The sequence below is a fragment of the Hyla sarda genome, chromosome 4 (assembly GCF_029499605.1).
Source record: "Hyla sarda isolate aHylSar1 chromosome 4, aHylSar1.hap1, whole genome shotgun sequence".
NCBI lineage: Eukaryota > Metazoa > Chordata > Amphibia > Anura > Hylidae > Hyla > Hyla sarda.
Genome location: NC_079192.1, coordinates 249,692,462 through 249,714,436, shown reverse-complemented (window position 1 = coordinate 249,714,436; position 21,975 = coordinate 249,692,462). Strand labels below are relative to the sequence as shown.

Here is a 21,975-nt window from a genome sequence, read left to right as displayed (position 1 = left end):
TCCAGTGGGAGAAAATCCCCATAGCAAACCTCTCCTGACAGAGGTGTCAGTAGAGAGCATTGTGGTCAGACAGAAAGGAAAATAAAAAAAATAATTTCCTGTGGAGCATACAGCAGCTGCTAAGTACTGGAAGGATTAAGATTTTTAAATAGAAGTAATTTACAAATCTTTTACAATTTCTGGCATCAGTTGATTTAAAAAAAAAAAAATGTTTTCCAGTGGAATACATCAAATGAAGCCAACTAAATGCTGCGCATGCAATATTTCAAAATGCAATGGCTCTATAAAAAAAAGCAGCTACATAGTAAAAACACTAAAAAAAAAAAAAAAAAATCACATCGAATAAACCTAAAAGTTCAAACAAACTCTTTACCTTATTGGTCGATTTTCTTTGCTGTCATAAAGAGAGAAAATCACCTCTAGCTCCTCACCCAGATTTGAACACATTAAGCTCTTCATCTGTACAAATAGATGGTGGCTGCTTGCTGGCACTGGAGTGTCTTTTTTTCTGTGTCTGTGCTCCATCTATTAAAAATAAATACATTTACCACTGATCGATGTATAGTTCCTTCACATCTGCTTTGTATTTACTTGTTTTTTTTTTATTAACTTTTTTGAATTTGAAAAAATAAATAAAATTAAGATCATCATCATCATCAAAATTATTTAAATAGGCACTCTCATTTTAGAAATTGTTTGATAAGTCATAGAGACTAGTCCCGTTATAATTTTTTTTTAAGTCAAATACTCATCTATACCAATTATTAATACTTTTTTTTATGTCAAACGTCAGCAGAAGTGGCTTTAGACTTTGTTAAGACTCAGATACCGAATGAGAAAGATACCGAATGAGAAAAACTTTTTTTTTTAATTATTATTATTATAATTTTTTAAGTCAGACTGTACAGTGCTCCCTCAAGTTACAATATTAATTGGTTCCAGGACAACCATTGTATGTTGAAACCATTGTATGTTGAGACCATAACTCTATGGAAACCTGGTAATTGGTTCTGAAGCCCCAAAATGTCATCCGAAAAAAAGGCAAAAGTGAAGATTAAAGAAAAATAAGTAGATAACTAATATAGATAAAGCTTTTCCATACATAGAAAAGTAAGAAAGAGCTGCTGTAAATCACTGTCTATGTCAGTGTTTCCCAACCAGGGTGCCTCCAGCTATTGCAAAACTACAACTCCCAGCATGCCCGGACAGCCGTTGGCTGTCCGGGCATGCTGGGAGTTGTAGTTTTGCAACAGCTGGAGACACCCTGGTTGGGAAACAATGGTTTATGTAGAGGACAGGAGCTTCTTCAGGGTCCTATACAGTACACACAGTGTCCCAAATGGAGCCGCCCTTACTTGGTGTCCAAAGGAGCAACTAACCCTGGCACAGGTAAGGAGTAGTACAGAACATGTAATACATCCCTGTACTGCAGGGGGCGCTACCAGACAGCCAGTCAGTGCATGCACTTCAGTAATACAGGTAATTTACCAGTAAAATGCCCATTCTGATTGGTCAGTTCCTCCGGTTGTGACAGGTATCGCAGATCCCGGCTGTCCGTAGTATTGTATGTTGAGTCTGGTTTCAAGTTACAATGGTCCAGAAAATACCATTGTATGTTGAAAATATTGTATGTTGAGGCCATTGGAAGTTGAGGGATCACGGTATCTTTATTTCTGTTCATCAAAAAAGATGAACACAATGCTGGCATATCTTCATCAGAACTGTTTACACTTTTAACATCGGTGTAGACTATACAATGCATGCAGTTATATTAAGCAGACAAAGCATGTCTGGTGTCATTGCAAGATTAATGTAAATTATACGTCATAAAATACCATAAATAAAGACTTTTCTTTATAGGATGGAGACCACATGCAGTCAGTTTATGTACGGTTCTGACTTGCTGAATAACAATAATTAACACTTAACTTATTCATTGTTACTGTATGCCACCTCTAAATAAAACACAACACCATGCATTTAATTTAAAATGTTTCAAGATAAAAACTGAGTTTTTCTTTCTATTTAATAAAGATAGTGGTTATATTTAGATTTACAATTTACACATTAACACGGTTGCGGGGGGAATATTTGTAATGCTGGTAGATAAAAACAAAAACACGTGTGCTCACCTGCCCTATTCCCCACTGTCACCACTCCAACTGAGCCCAGGCTTGCTTTGGAGCACTTCCTCGCCACAGTCTTAACACAAGAAATGGCCCACTCAGCCAATAAGTGAATGAGGTGGGCCACCATTTTGGCCATTGATTGGCAGAGTAGGCCTCTGGTTGAAATTGAGACCAGGATGTGCTGTGCCGGAGCCCATTTCAATATAAGATCTTGAACAATGTCTTTAAAATTATTGGTCATCTCATATACTTAAAAATAATATTGTAGTCATACTTACTAGTCTGTATAATTCAGTAACACTGATTTCTTCTGGATCTACCATCGCAAACTCTTTTCTTGGAACCAAGTCTAGACCCAGCTGCCTATAAAATATGAAAAACTATTAAAAACTGACCATATCATTTCATTTATTTTGATTCGTACAATGCAATACACCTTTTAAAATTTCAAAACTTTACACCAATTGAAGTTTTAAATTACAATTTTTCCAACAAATATTTAGATTTTTTATTTTTTTGCATGTTTCACTACTTGTTTGCTGAGTGGGCAGGCACTTTGTGGTGTGATATACAAGGTATACAAAGTACAATGAACACATTAGATGCCTTCTCTCATTGCTCCACTCCACTTGTAGACACTGTAACTACAAATTCTGAGATAGGGACTGCCGCTGCATTTTATTATGTCCACAAGTACTACCGGTATGTAGAATACATTATACGGACATTAGTTATTCTGTTCATAAGAAAAGAACTTGTTTAGTAGTACGTTCACTAACAATATTTTTGTGGAATATATTATCATCTGTGAAACTAAAAATAAATAGTTAGAATGGTTAGAATTAACAATGCAATTTCCTTCATTAGGATTATTTTAGCATCTAACTACTAATTAAATATATACGTATCTAAAAGTGCTACATTCAACAAAGTATTGGGTCACTTAAATTGGTCTTAAATGTCATGTAAAAAGTTAAAAAGTTTTCCATGTCGTCTAGGACTATGCAATCTTTAGAAAGATGGTTCTTCGCAAAGACATGAATAAAAAAAAAAACACTGACTAACAAGTACTCAACAAGTTGTCTTAATGCTATTTTAAGGATGCTGCTTTAATTGGAATACTGAGAAATAAGGGGAAAAGTTATACTAGTCTCGAGTATACCAATACCAATGTACTCTTGCACTGAATTATGAGGCACACACCTCTTGATACATTTAGGCACATCTTAGGCTGGCTGTGCATCAACCTTTAGAAAACTACACCAGTTTGGAGCTATCAGGTGTAACAACTTAGCATAGGAACAGGCATGCTCCCTTCATGTGAAACTTCACTCCCTCCAAGTCAAGCTCCTCCCAATTGGGAGAGTGGTTCAGATCACTAAAAAGTTCAAAATTTTTTGCACAAATCAAGGGGTTTGCACATTTTTGTTATTATTATTTTTTTTTTTTTTACTTATTGACGTTTTGCACTTGTATTATAGTTATTTTTTTTTTTTTATTTAGCATAGCATGGTACTCTATTATCTAGTTAGGGGAATCTGACATTTTATGCTACTTGAACCAATTCACATTCCCATCTTGTTTGTATTTGCGTAATAATTTGTACAGTTTGTACAGATGAACAAGGCACCAAGTCCACAATTCTCTTCCTGATATCTTGGCCGATTTCTTTAGACTTTCCCATGATGTTACATACAGAAGCAGTGTGTTTCTGGTGTGCATTAAAACACATCCACAGGTGTGTCAATAATTAACTCAGATGTTGACATCATATGGGTTGTCCCAAATTTTTTAAAGGCAAAATCAGGGACATTTATCATTGTTGCTTTGGTAGGCAAGTTCTGTAGTAATTTTTTTCTTGCTTTTGGTTTTGCTTATGTAGGACATATTTATCAAACTTTCACAAGGGGTTGATATATTTGGCTGAGCACCAGGATTAAGGGCTGTTGATAGCCCGAAACGCGTCAGTGGACGTGAGATTTTAAACTCACCATGCACGTTTGATTTTTTGTTTGCACCTTTTACCTTTTTTCCCATTTTAATGGATCGCCAATAAAGGAATTTTTTACTTCCAAGTGGAGCTGGAGTTCCCCTTCCCTTCTTCCCCACCCTTTCCTTGGATCTGGATAATGCTAACCGAGAATATGACTCGGCATCGTGCTCTCGTGCTCCCTGCCTGAATACACCTTCCACCTGCAACTGCATAATTATCGGTGAGCTGGAGTTTTTTCTGTTTGTCTTGGGACTTATGCTCATGCACATCTACCAGCCCCTCTGTGGGAGTCTCGGGCGGCTACAGAGTGATGCCAGTCTGGGCTCCATTAAACATATAAGGGAGCCGCGGAGTTTCTACATCCCCTACTGTAATATCAAATTTCCCGCTGGGTCCCGTGATTGGCTACTCGGTCCCAGCCAATCATGGGACCCAGCAGGAAATGTTAAATTACATAGGGATAGAGATACTTGCTGGCACCATTGTGTGCTAAAGGAGCCCAAGCTGGCATCACTCTGCAGCCGCCCAGGCTACGTCATATTTTCTCCATGCTATCCTCACTTCTAATGATCGGGACACTGATTTACATCTCTCCCGCTTGTTTCCCATCCAAGCCCACGCCGCACATCTCACACCCACTACCTCACTGTAAGGGCATGCTGGGATTGTAGTCTTGCAACAATTAGACAGATGGGAGATGTGCAGCGTGGGCAGGTGGGAGACAAGCGGGGGGGATGTAAATCCCCATCATTAGAAGTTAGGGCAGAGGGGAGAAAATATGACGGAGGCTGGGCGGCTGCAGAGGGATGCCAGCCCGGGCTCCGTTGTGCAGTTTTAATATCATATTTCCTGATAGAGCCGTGATCACGGCTACCAGAGGGAAATATAAAATCTGCTCTCCTAAGCTGTTTTGTAAGCCAGGCCCGAGCTGGCTTACATTTGCGGTGTTTTGGAGAGGTTGCGACTTTCGCACTTGATAAATCCCTGACCACTGTAAAGTAAAAAGTAAAATTCACTTTCGTCGGCTCTTTTGTAGCTTTTTGCTTACAGCCAAAAGTCGCACAAAAATTTGCTTAGGTGCTCATGCTACTTTTTATGTGACTTTTGTAAGCAAAAAAAATAAAAATAAAAAGATCCCTTGATTAATGTCCCCCAGTAATCTTCGTGTAAACTTTTGACTTTGCAGAAAGTAAGAAAAAATGCCTTAAAAAAGCTCTCTTTCATCATTCTGGCATTTGTCAAATATAAATAATTTTGGTAATCCTAATTCACCTAAAACGGGTAAGGTATATTCTGATTTCATGTCAGATACAAATAAATTTTCTTATTTTTCACTATACAAATAGATTTTCTTATTTTTCTTATCCTACCCCAACCGAACCCTCCAACCGCCCCTCCCTCCAACCCAACCCCCCCAGAACATTCTTCTATCTAGAGTTCCTTTCTTTCCACTCAATCGTATCCTTTCATAACACATTATCTTATCAACGAATGCCAACCCTGCCTTAAATGGCGGGGAGTTCTTATTCAATCAAAATTTAAGGATTATATACCTTCCAAAAAAAGAGAAGCTTTGCAATATTTTTTTGTATAATCCTGGTCTACACTTGTCACGTCTCCCAGAATGATTCATCACGTGTCAGATATAATGCTACATCATAATCTTTTTTTGGACCTCATTCAAAATTATTTCCCAAAAACCCTTAAATGGGCACTGTCAGATACAAAAACGTTAGATATGTTGTAAATCATGTATAACCAATAGGTTTTGAAATTGCTTTCATTACAAAGTTTTCAGTATTTCATACTAAAAAAGCCAGACAAACAACTGCCCCCCTGCCTGCTAGTACACATACTAGTCCTGCTGTGTCCATGCGTCATCACTTATGTCATGGACACACTTCCTTGATTTGATTGACAGCTGTGAGCACAGGGCTCACAGCTGGAGGAAAAATCCTCCCAATGTCAGCTTGTGTCCCACTACTGTCAGTGAGGACAAGCTGGGAGTTGTAGTTTTGCTAATGCTAGGGGAGATGTGAGCAGACAGCATACTGAAGGAGGGGGGCGGAGACCTGCACAGTTAGGCCACGCCCAATCCCTTTGAGAGGAATTCAGACTAGCGAGCTAAATTAAAAGTGTAAAAAAATAAAGGTACTAGACACATAAAAATTTGATGTACAGTACAGACCAGAAGTTTGGACACACCTTCTCATTCAGAGTTTTCTTTATTTTCATGACTATGAAAATTGTAGATTCACATTGAAGGCATTAAAACTATGAATTATATACGGTACATAACAAAAAAAAGTGTGAAACAACTGAAAATATGTCAGGTGACACTGTTGGAGATTTATTCAAAATTGAAGGCATACTGAACCAGCATGTCTACCACAGCATCTTGCAACGGCATGCTATTCCATCCGGTTTGCGTTTAGTTGGACCAATGTGTTTGAATCTCAAAAATCTTTGTTTGTCGATTTATTATATGCATTGTGCAATTGTCAATATCTGAATTAATCCACCAACCTAAAACTATATTTTATTTGTAAGATGTCGAAGCTAAGTAATGCAACTTTTCAAAAATATGTTTTACCGTAGTTATTCCCCTTAACGACCCTTGACATACGCGTACGTCATGACACCCTGGTACTTAAGGACCCATGACGTATGCGTACGTCGTGGAGAATTCCGGCCCCAGCCGTGCTGTCCAAGACACCCACTATCCCCCTGAAGGGATAGTAGCGAGGTGGCAGGGGTGCCACCCCTCCTATCCCTGCTATTGGTCGTCAAGAAGCGACGACCAATAGCAGATCGGGGGCGGGAGGGTTGACTTTCGGTTTCCCCGTTCTGACCACCCACAATAGGTGGGGCAGGACGGGGAAACCGACAGGGACGGCGCCGAAGATCCACTTACCCATCCGACAGCAGCGGGCGAGGGGGATCTGCGGGCGGCGATATCGTGCGGCTGGCTCCCTGGATCCTACGGAAGCCGGTGAGTTGCCTAGCAACATCTGTAGGGCTACAGTTTGAGAACACTATACAGTGGTCTCTAAACTGTAGCCCTCCAGATGTTGCAAAACTACAACTCCCAGCAAATAGCTGTCTGAGCATGCTGGGATTTGTAGTTTTGCAACATCTGGAGGGCCACAGTTTGGAGATCACTGTGCAGTAGTCTCTAAACTGTGGCCCTCCAGATGTTGCAAAACTGCAAATCCCAGCATGCCCAAACAGCTGTCTCAGCATGCTTGGAGTTGTAGTTTCGTACCTCCAGCTGTTGCGTAACTACATCTCCCAGCATGCACTTCGGCGATCAGTACATGCTGGGAGTTATAGTTTTGCAACAGTTGGAGGAACACTGGTTGGAAAATACTGAGTTAGGTAACAGAACCTAACTGAAGGTTTTCCAACCAGTGTGCCTCCAGCTGTTGCAAAAGTACAACTCCCAGCATGCACGGTCTGTCAGTACATGCTGGGAGTGGTAGTTTTAAAACAGCTGGAGGTTTGCCTCCCCATGTGAATGTACAGGGTACATTCACACTGGTGGGTTTACAGTAAGTTTCCTGCTTGAAGTTTGAGCTGCGGCAAATTTTTCGCCACATCGCAAACTCCTAGCAGGAAACTCACTGTAAACCTCCGCAAGTGCGAATGTACCCTAAAAACACTACACTAACACATAATAAAGGGTAAAACACAACATATACACCCCTTACACTGTCCCCCCCCCCCCAATTATAATGAAAAACGTATTGTACGTCAGTGTTTCCAAAATGGAGCCTCCTGCTGTTGCAAAACAACCACTCCCAGCATTTCTGGACAGCCACTGACTGTCCAGGCATGCTGGGAGTTTAGCAATAGCTGGAGACACCCTGTTTGGGAATCACTGGCGTAGAATACCCCTATGTCCACCCCTATGTAATCCCTAATTTAGTCCTCAAATGCACACAATTTAGTCCTCAAATGCGCTCTCTCACTTCGGAGCCCTGTCTTATTTCAAGGGAACAGTTCAGGGTCACATATGGCGTATTTCCCTACTCGGGAGAAATTGCATTACAAATTTTTTTTTCCTTTTACCCCTCATGAAAAGGAAAAGTTGGGGGCTACACCAGCCTGTTAGTGTAAAAAAATTACAATTTTTACACTAACATGCTGGTGTTGCCCCATACTTTTTATTTTCACAAGCAGTAAAAGGGAAAAAAAAGACCCCCAAAATGTTACCACTAAAAACCTAAAACTGTAGCAATTATCAAGGAAAGCTTAGCAACAGTAAACAAATCAGTATTTTCCATCATATGTAATATAATAATCTTTTGAATGGCATTCAGTTTTGCAATGTTCCCATTAATAATCTATATTGCATCCTAGGGAAGCTGCAGTAAACCAAGCAACAGCCCAGTATGAACCTTGGAAACATACTCGATACAGTTTGAGGCTAAAGATAATAGCTACATTTACATCTGTGCATAGTGCATTACATTAGTAAGCAAAAGCAGGAATAGATTGATCTCCTATGAAATTATTCTACTAAACCACAATCCAGTGAATTAGTCTGCATACAAAAAATTATTGTGTCAATGAATTTATTATACAATTCATACTTTTTTATCCAACTTCAACTTTGAATTATTTTGGCTAATCTAGGTTATTCATATATGTATGAATTAACCAAACTTGTTGCTGGTTTTTTTCTTTTTTTTTTTCTCTTTTTAACAATCATTTGTTTCTATCTATTGTTGCTACCAATTTGTACTGCCTGTTTATAAATCATACTCTCTGCTACCAAGATTTGCATCATTTTCTCTTATATACGGCAAATATTTGTATAGCTATAATCCCCTAGCAGAAGTATTCTGAAAAGCTGACCTGTCATCCTGCATTTGACCTATATCTGACCTCTTATGAATCTGGGCAATCTACCATGACTCTACCTGTTTTTGACTATGCTTGACCATGACATATGCCCGCACCCTGAACTGCCTCTGCCTGACACTCATGTTTTCTGGTACACTGGGAAAGCTGCTGCCCACACCGGGACCACTCTTAGGGAAGCAATCTGGTACCCTCTAACAACTAAGTTTATCTTCAACATCCAGGAGTGGGGATAAAGTGGAAAAACCTAGAGCGTGCTTAGATTTTGTTTCTAAGTTTGGCCCAATGTCAAACTGGCAGGGTAGCACAGCGGGTCCACACCTGTTGCTGATATTTGTATACTGTCATGATGAGACTACAAGAAAGTACATGTTCTTTATTGACTCCTGAGAGCATGTGTGCACAAGTAATCTTGGTCATATGCTGAGGTTCTGATTGAAAATGTGAAGCACAGCAGAGCCAAGAGTTGCAAACACTATCAAACTAAACCCATCATTCCCCTATGAGCTATTATAGAAAGCACCATGATACTTTTTATTTTACTTAGCAATACGTTAAAGACCTTGATTTAATACAATCACTTGCTTTTGTAGCATTTAAGAAAATCCAGGCAGGCACAATAAAAGTCCACATTTTTAGAACAGGCCTTTTATATCTTAAAGGGGTACTCCGGTGAAAACCTTTTTCTTTTAAATCAACTGGTGGCAGAAAGTTAAACATATTTGTAAATTACTTCTTTTAAAAAATCTTAATCCTTCCTGTACTTTTTAGCTGCTGAATACTACAGAGGAAATTATTTTCTTTTTGGAATGCTCTCGGATGACATCACGAGCACAGTTCTCTCTGCTGACGTTATTATAATAATAATAACACTTTATTTATTGTTGTCCTTAGTGGGATTTGAACCCAAGTCCCCAGCACTGCAAGGCAGCAGTGCTAACCACTGAGCCACCATGCTGCTCTTAGCATACATCTGCTATGCACGGTTGCTAAAATGGACAGAGATGTCAGCAGAGAGCACTGTGCTCGTGATGTCATCAGTGTTCCAAAAAGAAAGGAATTTCCTCTGTAGCATTCAGCAGCTAATAAGTACTGGAAGGATTAAGATTTTTAAATAGAAGTAATTTACAAATATGTTTAACTTTCTGCCACCAGTTGATTTAAAAGAAAAAAGGTTTTCACTGGAGTACCCCTTTAAGGCTTAGCTCAGTTTGTAGAACTGATAATAAGCAATTTGCAATAGTATACAAAACAAATCCGTACTACCATTGCTACTAAAATTTGATTTGATTCTATATTCAGCTGTGCAAGTTACATCCTTGACTTCCAATACAGTGTTTAATATACCATTTAATATATCATTTCCTATCCAACAGCTGATTTTTACAGACACAAGATGAAAGTATTTTGCATATGCATGGGATTCAATGATCAGTCTAAAGAATTTGCTATGGATGGTCATGAAAATCGCTACATATTTACTGAATATACATCATTCCAAGGGTAGATCTTAATGCTTTTTGTGCATTCCTTAATTCTGTATCTTAAATCTCTGCATTTCTGTGGTGCACTGAAAATAGGGGAAAAACCTTTTAGAGGTTATATTAACCTCATCAATTCTATGCTGCGTTTTGTGTGAAGCTAAATAAACAGTATATATAGGCAGAGCTGTAACAAGTAAATATGTGGATGAGTAGCAAGACTTAAAGGGGTACTCCGGCCCTAGACATCTTATCCCCTATCTGGTACGGTTGTCCATGATCATCACGCCCTTTCCATTCATGTCTATAAAAGAGATAAAGATACAGCTTTCTCGAATCTCCAAATCTCCCATAAAGGAGGCATGTCAGCCACAACTTTGTGCTGTGGTCATCGATAACCTGGCATGCAGCGGAGATCACTCTGTGCAGGCAGATTACTGGGGTGCTCGGTAGGGGATCCCCTGCAAACAGACACTTATCCCCTGTTTAGGGGATAATATGCTCAGGAGCGGAGTACACCTTTAAAATGCAGTACTACTGGAATATGTTTATCATTACGAGGATTATCTTATCAGAGCAACCAACATTTGTCCATCAGTTCTCTCTATGATCACTAATGGTTCTGCTGTGGGAACAACAGTCATATGCTGTGTGAAGCGGCCAGCACATCAACATGTACACACATGAAACACTACATTCTATCTAACAGAGTAGAGTTCAAGGGTCCCCCATCCAATAGGTCATATGGACACAAGTTATCCTAATAGGAAATCTTCTTAGGAAACATACACTTTAATATTCAAACAGAAACAGAGCATTAAATAAGGTCTATGTCGTCTTCTTAAAAAAAAAAAACGTGGCATTATCATCCATGTGGAGCTGCTGCTCTGTGGATTTTTTATTCTAGACCCCTATTCAATATTAATCAGTACCATTAGTTTTGGTGCCCTGTATACACTAAAGAAGGCTTAGACTGTGAAAGGAGTGGTCACCACCACTCAGGCCTCAACAAGTCCCAAACTCATCAAAAGTAGCAGTGACTGCTGTCCCGGGGGCAGTGTGCGCTCAATGTTGTGTAAACCTGAAGCTCTTCCCATCGAGTACAAAGCTGTGGTGATTCCCAATTGACAGTCTAGGCCCCCCATTAATGGCTTTACATGGATGATGACAATGCATGTTTTTCCTTAATATTGTAGTAAAAAATTTCAAGTTAAAAACTTATATTTAGTTAATGACATGTACAAATACCTATTTAGATTGTGGGTGCTGAGCAAAGAGAAAAAAAATGACGTCTCTGCACGCACATATCTTATACTGCGGCAGCAGAAATAACTGAATTAATGGGGCATTAATTTACCAGATGGGAAAATTCCCTTTTCTGCTGCTGTGCAATATGGTTGATCTAGTACACGGATATATTAAATTCACCAGTGAGCTTAGGGCTGCTGAACTCAGGTGAGCACATAGGGCTTACATTTTTAAATATACCGTATATACTCGAGCATAAGCCGAGTTTTTCACCCCCTCGGCTTATACTCGAGTGAACTCTCCGCCCTCAGTGGTCTTCAACCTGTGGACCTCCAGATATTTCAAAACTACAACTCCCAGCAAGCTCGGACAGCCATCGGCTGTCCGGGCATGCTGGGAGTTGTAGTTTTGAAACATCTGGAGGTACGCAGGTTGAAGACCACTGCCCGGGCCTTCGTCATCATCCAGCCCCCCCTCCCCCCTTTTGCTTTGTACTCACCTCCGCTCGGCGGGACGTTCGGGTGAGCTGGTTGGGGCCATCTGTGCTGCAGGACCGTCCGGTGGGGAGGGATAGTCGTTCCGGGCTGTCCATCTTCACCGGGTGGGCCTCTTCTCCGTGCTTCGCGCCCGGCCCCGGGATAATGACGTTGCCTTGACGACGACGCACAGGGACGTTGCTCATGAACGTACCTGTGCGTTGTCGTCAAGGCAACGTCATTACTCCTGGGCCGGGCGCAAAGCGCGGAGAAGATGCCCACCCGGTGAAGATGGACAGCCCGGAACGACTATCCCCTCCCCATCGGACGGTCCTGCAGCACAGATGGCCCGGACCAGCTCACCCGAACGTCCCGCCGAGCGGAGGCGAGTACAAAACTAAAGGGGGGAGGGGGGGCTGGATGATGACGAAGGCCCGTGCAGTGGTCTTCAGCCTGCGGACCTCCAGATGTTTCAAAACTACAACTTCCAGCATGCCCGGACAGCCGATGGCTGTCCGGGCATGCTGGGAGTTGTAGTTCTGGAACATCTGGAGGTCCGCAGGTTGAAGACCACTGTTAAATCAGACATTGACAAGCGGTGATGATGAAGGGGGTGGTGTGGGATGATGACCGGGTAATGATGAAGGGGGGGGATGATGAAGGGGGGATGATGAAGGGGGGATGATGACAGGGTAATGGTGAAGGGGGGATGATGACAGGCGGTGATGATGAAGGGGGGATGATGACAGGGTAATGATGAAGGGGGGATGATGACAGGGTAATGGTGAAGGGGGGATGATGACAGGCGGTGATGATGAAGGGGGGATGATGACAGGGTAATGATGAAGGGGGGATGATGACAAGGTAATGATGAAGGGGGGGATGATGACAGGTGGTGATGATGAAGGGGGGGATGATGACAGGTGGTGATGATGAAGGGGGGGATGATGACAGGGTAATGATGAAGGGGGGGATGATGACAGGCGGTGATGATGAAGGGGGGATGATGACAGGGTAATGATGAAGGGGGGGATGATGACAGGTGGTGATGATGAAGGGGGGATGATGACAGGGTAATGATGAAGGGGGGGATGATGACAGGCGGTGATGATGAAGGGGGGATGATGACAGGGTAATGATGAAGGGGGGATGATGACAGGCGGTGATGATGAAGGTGGGATGATGACAGTGTGATGGTGATGAGGGTGGTAATGACGGGGATCTGGATGATGACAGGGGGAGATGATGTATTTCCCACCCTAGGCTTATAGTCGAGTCAATAACTTTTCCTGGGTTCTTGGGGTGAAATTAGGGGCCTCGGCTTATATTCGGGTCGGCTTATACTTGAGTATATACGGTATGTTATTACAAGAGTGAGTAAAGATTCCATGATGCTTGTAAGTGTTATAGAGCTATAAACCACAAAAGAAGAGAGAATATATGGTTAATAGAGTAAGTAACTCTGTAAAAATACAAAATTAATATTATTGGTTTTCAAGCTCACATTTTATTACAAGTCACAAAAGCTGTGCAACAATTGTTTATGATCTTTTTGTAATTCTGGTACCGTGTTTATTATGATCACTCACACAACTCCAAGCATTCTCCTAAATAGAAATGTGGTGAATTTAGAACAATGATGATATTACACCAAGGCTTCAGAACGGTCAGTAACAGAAAGTACATTTATAGGCTACATTTCTATTCTTAAGGACTCAAACTAGCTTTTCTTGTAAAGAAATAGCTGTTGTGGAAGTAATGTGTGCATATAAACGGCATTGAGATGATTATCTGTTACCCACTCATTTCCCCAGTCCAGACGGGCTGTTATGTGCCTCTTCACATCCTTCATGCGATCATGAGTCAGATGTCCCACTAGTACTTGTCGGCGCAGATCAAGGATTTCATTCATTATGTGACCCAGGCGATGAAAAAGATCACCTTCATTTTTCTGCAGTATAAAAAAATAAAAAGAAGAGAAACTTTATTTACTCTACTCAAAGTCTGTCAAAAACGCTTCACCATTATTTCAGTATAAGGTTTAATTGTTTTAATGGAACTGAAATCTGAAAGTGGAAATTGAGCGAACATGTCGTAGATACATGCCAGAATATCACATTAGTAACGTCTTTGAGCCTGGACAAGAACAGATTTCCCAAAAGACATACTTGCATGGCTTTATTATATGGCTAATGCTATTCTTATTAATTTTAAAGTGTCATTAAAAGGTAACTTGCCACTTATTTTATGAATTTGCTGTTTCAGAATAATCATATTTGAACCTTTAATTCCAAGGTGCTAAACAGATAAAAAATATAGAGGTTTAAATACATTATTTTTGACACTTAAAAGGGTATTCCGGGCAAAAACATTTTATCCCCTATCCAAAGGATAGGGGATAAGATGTCTGATCGCGGGGGGCCCGGTGCTGAGACCCCACTGCGATCTCCCTGCAGCACCCACATTCTATGCGGGTGCTGAATCTCAAGTTTTGGAAACCTTCGGGTTTCCGGGACTGGGGACGTGACGTCACGCCACGCCCCCTCCATTCATGTCTATGGGAGGGGGCGTGACGTCACGTCCCCAGTCCCGGAAACCCGGAAGTTCCGAAACTGGAGATTCAGGACCCCCATAGAATGCGGGTGCTGCAGGGAGATCACGGGGGGAATCGCAGCAGCAGGCCCGCCGCGATCAGAAATCTTATCCCTATCCTTTGGATAGGGGATAAAATGTTTTTGCCCGGAATACCCCTTTAACATGACCTGATTGCAAACTAGTACAGAGGAAGATAGGACCCTGCCCATGAGGGCTTTCAATCTACAAGGAAAGGAGACAGTATGTGAGGATAGAAGCTGTTCATATAGCTGGGCAGAGGCAGCAGAGGTATTGTTGGTTTTCAAAGTTAAGCGGAGCCTTTTTCGGTTAAAACAACAAGTTCTGAAGTATGGGGGATACACAGGAGAAATATTGGAGACCGTTGTGTAAGAAGCAGATGAGGAGAGCAAAGAAGAAACCATTGTGAGGATTGGAGCTATGTTCAGAGACTACACTACAGCAAATTGGCACAGCTTGTTAAGCATATTGCAATAATTTGAACTGAAATTGTCACTTGCTCCGAATGCGGCATTCAGGTTTTACAGTTTTGGAAGTAGGCTGAGGACCTACACAGACTCCAATAAGCCATATTTATGAGGGTCATAGCTCAGTTTATTCTGATTTAAAAGTCCAAAAACATTGAATGCTTATAATTTAAAAGGTATCTGTGTTTTAACAAAACCTTTTACTTGTTTTAGGGAATAAAAGGGTTTATTTTTTGTTGATGCCGTCACTAGGTTTTTTTATGTTCTAGGAACATGACAAAAGTTTTGATTGGAAAGGGTTCGGGAGCTCAGACCCTGACCAATCTCTAGAACTAGTGGGGTAAAGCGCATGGCTGAGTCCTGCTTTTTCCCAGTCATACCAAGATGGACTTATAGAGGCAATCTCTCCCGTGCATGGGCTGACTGCTGCTGGGACCCCTTTCATTAACTTTACACAGTATGTGGAAGGGTGGGGGATGGGCTGACTGCTGCTGGGACCCCTTGCAATCTCCAGAATAGAGAATGCCAGGCCATCAAAATTGTATCATTGGGGTCCAACTCTTGTCTGTTTGAAGAGGGTACTGCAGCCTATTTGGCTGTTTGAAGAGGTTCAGTGCACATACCTATACAATCCCTGTCAATCATTGGCATATCTTAACACATACTGTTTAGACCCTGCTTGAGCAAAAGGTTCCTAGTTTACTAGTATTCTATTGGATTGTGATATATTCCGGTGTTGGACCCCGGCTTCTTAGCTGGCCTTGTCTCTGCTTTGCATCAGTGTCTGTCACATACACTAGGACTAATTCTACAGGTGACAACCTGGTGGTTCCCTGCAGTAAAGTGCAGTTCCTTGTGTGCAATTAAGGAGTGAAAACCAGGGGACCACTTAAAATACACCCCATGAGTGGCCCATCGTTAACTTGGTTTGGTGACACCTGATGGATGTTGTTAACACTGTGCTAAGTAATTTGACTTTATACAAGCCCTTTTGGGTTTTAAAAGAGAATGTCTCACCACATAAAGTTGTTTCCACATTGTGCCCCAATCCCTTAATGTAGATGTCATTTCTGTAATAACAGCATCTTCAGTAGGAACCACCATTTCAAATTGCCTGTAAAAACAAAATAGTTATGAACTTGTAATCTATGCTATATATTTCATGGCTGAGGAATTAATTATATATTATGACTAAAAGTTACAGTACAAGAGAGGAAGGGGTATTTTGATGAGGCACAAAGTTCACATTCTGTCTACTGTAGTTTTTGGATTTAGTTCTTAACCAGAACATTTAATTTTAATAGGATAAATTAAAGAACATTAAGACTCTTGTTATGCTAAACCACCACTAGTTTTCTTTTTTCTGAAACAAAACTTTAATAACTCCACCATCTTCCATCATCCTACACGCAAAATTAAGAAGTAAAAAAAAAAAATCTAGCCATGTAACAAGCTAGTGCGCTCTCTCATTCGGTTTAAATTTAACCTTTTAAAAGCATACATAGTCAGGATAACTTATAAAAGAAGAAGGTAGCCCCTAGCCTACATTTCTCATTATACCTATTTTCTAGAGGTGGGGGAAGGAAAGTCTCATGGTACTGCACTTAATAGCCATGTCCCATCTAAGTACAGAAAGTAGTATATTTCAGTGATATAAAATGACATCCACATAACTTCCATTGCAGACACTCCTATGTATTCCTTTGAGATGCTGCTTCACAGTCGTCTCCCTGGCCTGCTGCTGGTGACCGATCAGTTTTTTCCCTGATGACTCTAACAAGCAGGAAGCAGGGGGAGCAGTGTGAAGCTGCATCTCATAGGAATACAATAGACAGGCACTGTGAATCAAGTGAGTTTTTTTGTTAAGTCTGCCACTGATTTTGGTAGAGACTAATTCTAAATTGGTGGTGGTGGTGGGAGGGGGCTGCCAGTATGCCAACTCACTAGGGTTTTAATAAATGTGAATGCTGCAAGTACACAGTGAGTCCTATGGCAGCCCGACTTACACAATATATAATGAATATAAACATAAATAATGATAATACATAATGAATATACACAGAATAGTTAGCTCTGTATTCATTCTGAGATTGAATGACACAGTTGTCCCTAGTGAAAAGCTGCAAAATATGTGGATGCAGCAAATTATACAGGTAGCATATTGATGGCGCGTTAACACTATATGTGCAAAAAATTATTGCCAGAGTGCTACTTAGGGTGCTGCTCCAAATATTCAATAGATATGAATATATAGAAAACAAAATCATGCAAGATCATTAAGATTTAAAGGATTTCATAAAACTAATTTTCCATAAAAAAGAATGTACTCTAATGACGTACTGCTTTTTCTCCCTGTGGAGTAAATACATTAAATTTTTAAACAGCTCTGAAAGAAAACAAGAAATACAACATAACCATGAACATGTCTTGCACTTTAATTAAAAAGTCAGATATAATGGTCCCAACTAGCAGGTTAGATGAAACACAAGATACAACAGTATACATCAATGCTAGTGAGAATGCATTTCTATATCATCTGTGTAAGGACAGTTAAATATTTCAGTTGGCAGGAAGAGAATTAGATTTTGAAAAATCTTGCCCTCATAAGCAAGTAAGCCAATTAGAAATCTTGCCCGAGCCTGTGCTAAGACACGGAAACATAGGAGCTTTGTCATCTGTACAAGACAAAACTTAGCATGAACTTGGAAGATACAGAGGTTAGAGTAATGCGGGGGAGGTATGACAAACATGCTCAACTTGGATGAAAGGAAGAGGAAAAAGCTCTTCACTAACCACAATATCTAAACATTGAGACTTCTACAATATTTTAATAATTGTAAGAGAATAAATGTTACCCAAGAGGTTATCTGCTGAGAAATACCTACCCTTTGTTTTTTACAGACGCATTCTTTAGGTGCACGTAGCTAGAAGGAAAAATACCCTGGGAATAGAATATAAAATTGTAATAAATAAAACGTTAAATCAAAACCCAAACTCTTTTATATAGCAAACAAAAACATTCAACTCCTAGGCCTGCATTTTTCCCTATAGACAAGAAAAAATACTTAAACTTGCAGCATAAGAGTCAATAAACATCAAAGGCAACACTGACAGTGCTAACAATGTCATACATAATGCATCATAGATGCAGGGTGCCGCCACTTATTATTACTTTATTTATTTATTTTTTGTACTAACTGACCATGGATCAGAAATGCATCTTTACATTACTAGGTGCAGGGGGCATTTAGTGAAATTAAACATTGCTTGGTGCCCACTGTAATCAATGTTCTGTATGTATGATGCACTGAGTATGATGGCTGCTACACAGAACATCTAGGAAATGAAAAACAAAAATGATTATTAAATATTTGCTCCAATTTTCACATGCATTGCATGTAGCTTTGTCTCATTCACAGTGCAATCTGTCTGACAGTCTCCCTTACGTCTCTTCTTTTCTGAACAATCTTCTAGGCTTATACAGCATTGGAATCTTGCACAGAGATTCCGCTGCGGCAGAGCCCCGTTGAATTGAATGGGATTCTGCTGCGCTGTGCACACAGTGGAATTTCCGTGCCAGAGGTTTCTGGCACAGAAATTCCACTCTTTGTGTCCGCACAAAGAATGAACCTGTCCGCACGGAATGCATAGCCGTCTATGAGAGATGTGGTCCTAGGGCACCCCGCAGTTTGTGTGAATGTTCGTGCAGACATTCCATCATGTAAACATAGCCTTACAGTGGAACCCACATCATGTAATGATAAGGCGTGTGTGTATGTGACCTAATAAAACATAGTTTTTGGACTTTAATTTTTAAAGTGACTTTGAAGCTAAAGGTTAATACATAAGATTCCTCTAAAATTCCAAATGCCTTTTCCGATACATTCCTTAAAAAAAAATTAAAAATAAAAAGCAAACAAAACAAAAAAATAAATAAAATCCTTTGAAAATCCTTTGCTAGACTAATGTTGTATGGTATGTGTAATTCACCGCTCAATAAAGACATCAGTGCCTCAGAGGTAGCTTTGCTCTATGAACAACATCAATACAGTAGCTGTGGCAAACTTATTTGCCCTATTATAACTCAACATTGCTTTAGTTATTATTCCCAAGCAGGATCTGTAGCCAAAATTACTGTTAAACACATATTTTTAGAAGTGTACTTTAGTGAAACGCATATGGCCCGCATTCCTGCTTTACAGCTGTTCTAAACACAGACTTCCAAACCACCTTTCAACAGAACTGTAATTTATAGTGAAAGCTGTGAAAAGCAGAAGCACTTCGCTGCTCCAATGAGACTATTTGGATATAAGTATCTACAGTATCGCATGCAGTATACATGAGTACATAAAGATAAAAGAGGATTGATATAAAAGACTTTTACATATTTCAGATGTAAAACGACAAACAAAGCTTAATGAAGCAAAATGCTCTAGAACTGTGTTGCAAATAAAGGCAGGGGAGTAGATGCAAATTTCTGAATAGTGTCGAAAAAAGGAAGCACATAAAGAGGAGTCGTCAAACATAAACTTATTACAGATTAGTGCTGTTTTTTGTGCATAATATAAGTGTAATTATAGGACACTTAATTGAACAGGACAATGCTGTAATATGCAGCTGATAAACACTGACATTGTTTCAGCTCCTTCAACAGGTTACTGGCAGGGTCCCCAGGAGTGGGAGACCACAGATTTAATATTGGTGGCCTACGTCACAGATTAACCATCAATTCATTCTCTGCTTTAAGGCAGCGGTGGGGGTAGTAACCAAACATAGAAAAATATTTAGCTGGGCGTGCATGTGTTTCCAATGGAGAGAGGTCTGGTAAGTTACTTGCAGACAACTCTAGTGGTAGCTTATTTCCACTGAAAACAAAAGGATCTTGTATGCTTTCTCTACTTTCATCATGTGTTTTGGGGAGAGTCAGTAAGATCCCATACACATTAGATGATTGGAAGATCCTGCCAAAAATCAGCCGCTTTAGCCTAAACTAATCTCATCTAAAGTATGTGGCAAGCTTAAGGGCCCTATTACACAGCGCGATTATTGGTCACTTTGTAATAAGGCCAGCGATCAACTGACAAATGAGATTCATCAACTGATGGGGTCATTTTGGCCTGCTGAAAAACAATGGGCTGTCAGTCGCACATCTCTCAATGTGACATGGACCTGATCCACGGGCAGACGTCATGTCCTCACCCAACCCATGACTTTCATGTATGTCATGGGTCGGGAAGAGGTTTAGCAACAATCCCCGAAATTTTCAGGGGAAAATTCAATCAGCCAAAAATGCCTAAAGGGGCATTTTCGACCGATAATTTTCAGTAGCCGAAATTTCAGTGCATCCCTACATGAAATGATACATCACAATACCTTGACATTTGGATTCTTCAGGGCAAATCCTCGATACCAGCCTGTAAAAATAAGAATGCTGAAAAGTACATGCTCTTTTTATTTGCATAATGAAAAAAAAAAAACATCTGCATTCCCTAAATATTTAAAGAGTATTTTAATACATTAATGACCAGGGCTATTTGGCCTTAGAGGGGTATTCCGGCACTTAAATGTTATTCCCAAATCACGCAATCACCATGCATTGTCTATGGGAGCACTGGAGATACCCAAGCGCTGCGACTGTCCTCCATCCCATGATCAGACACCTATCCCCTATTCTGTGAAAAGGGCATACATTTACTGGAATAAAAAATTTGCTGGAATAGCCCTTTACGGAACAAGCTTATTTTTCATCATTACATTACAAGTGCTAAAACCTTTTAATTTTCAATTACGCTAATATAGCTATGTGTATTTTTATTGCCACTATTTTCGGGTATATACCACTTCTTGATTAAAAGGGTTGTACAGAACTAGAAAAACAGTTGTCGCAATCTACAAATGAGTGCACATACCAATCCATAAACATTATTCCTCATATACCACCTAGTCCCTATACCTATAGCCTTAGACTACTTGTATACAAAGAACTAAACACTTTTTAAAGATGGGCTGTTTAAACTATCTCTTACCATCACATTTCTCCAGAATTTGAACAGTGTCTCCAATTTCCAACGTTAAGCCATGTGGATTTGTTCCTCGAAAGCTGGCCACCACTACAAAAGAAAACAGGTATGTTGAATTTGATAGAAAATTATTTCACCAGAAACTAATCGTGAACTTATTTTTACTATTTGTTGTCTTCCTAATCATAATATACAGTATGTTGGTAATTTGATCATAGTTATTTAATAAAAGATGTTAAATTATAATCAAACTTTTTTCAGTATTACCATGAGTGTACTACTTGTTATTTCTTCCTAAAACTATTTGTCATATTTTAAATGAAATATTCTGATAATCAGAATGCTTTTTTATTTACCACTAGGTTAAAATACCCACAAGGTCCCACAATTGGACCTTTATTACCAGGTTTATAGTCATCCACAAAAAGTTATTTCCTAAATTAGAGGTGGATGTTTCTTCATTCTGAGTGATGATTTGTCATGTGACATGAAGGACACAATTAGTGTAAAAGTTAACCCAATAATGATCAAAGAGAACATATAAAATGAAAAACGCCCTTATTTAAAAATGACAGTTATCTCTTGGGCACTAAGGTGTATACTTGATAAACACTTACTACTTCATAATGAAAAGTCAGAAGTAAATCCTACAACAGGGCAAGGGGCCATCGAACAGTTACTT

The 21,975-nt window shown here is 40.0% G+C and overlaps 1 protein-coding gene across 4 annotated transcripts in view; it reads right to left on the bottom strand.

Moving 5' to 3' along the window:
- Window positions 1–21,975, bottom strand: part of DOCK4 (dedicator of cytokinesis 4) — a 351,745-nt gene that overhangs the window by 217,576 nt on the left and 112,194 nt on the right. For all 4 annotated transcript variants that reach the window (XM_056573904.1, XM_056573906.1, XM_056573905.1 and 1 more), the window contains exons 2-8: window positions 21,300–21,383; window positions 20,647–20,687; window positions 18,159–18,214; window positions 16,291–16,387; window positions 13,996–14,144; window positions 2,408–2,492; window positions 374–525 (exon numbers count right to left, since the gene is read on the bottom strand). In XM_056573904.1, coding sequence (XP_056429879.1) covers window positions 374–525; window positions 2,408–2,492; window positions 13,996–14,144; window positions 16,291–16,387; window positions 18,159–18,214; window positions 20,647–20,687; window positions 21,300–21,383 — 664 coding nt within the window. The remainder of the gene's footprint in view (window positions 1–373; window positions 526–2,407; window positions 2,493–13,995; window positions 14,145–16,290; window positions 16,388–18,158; window positions 18,215–20,646; window positions 20,688–21,299; window positions 21,384–21,975) is intronic.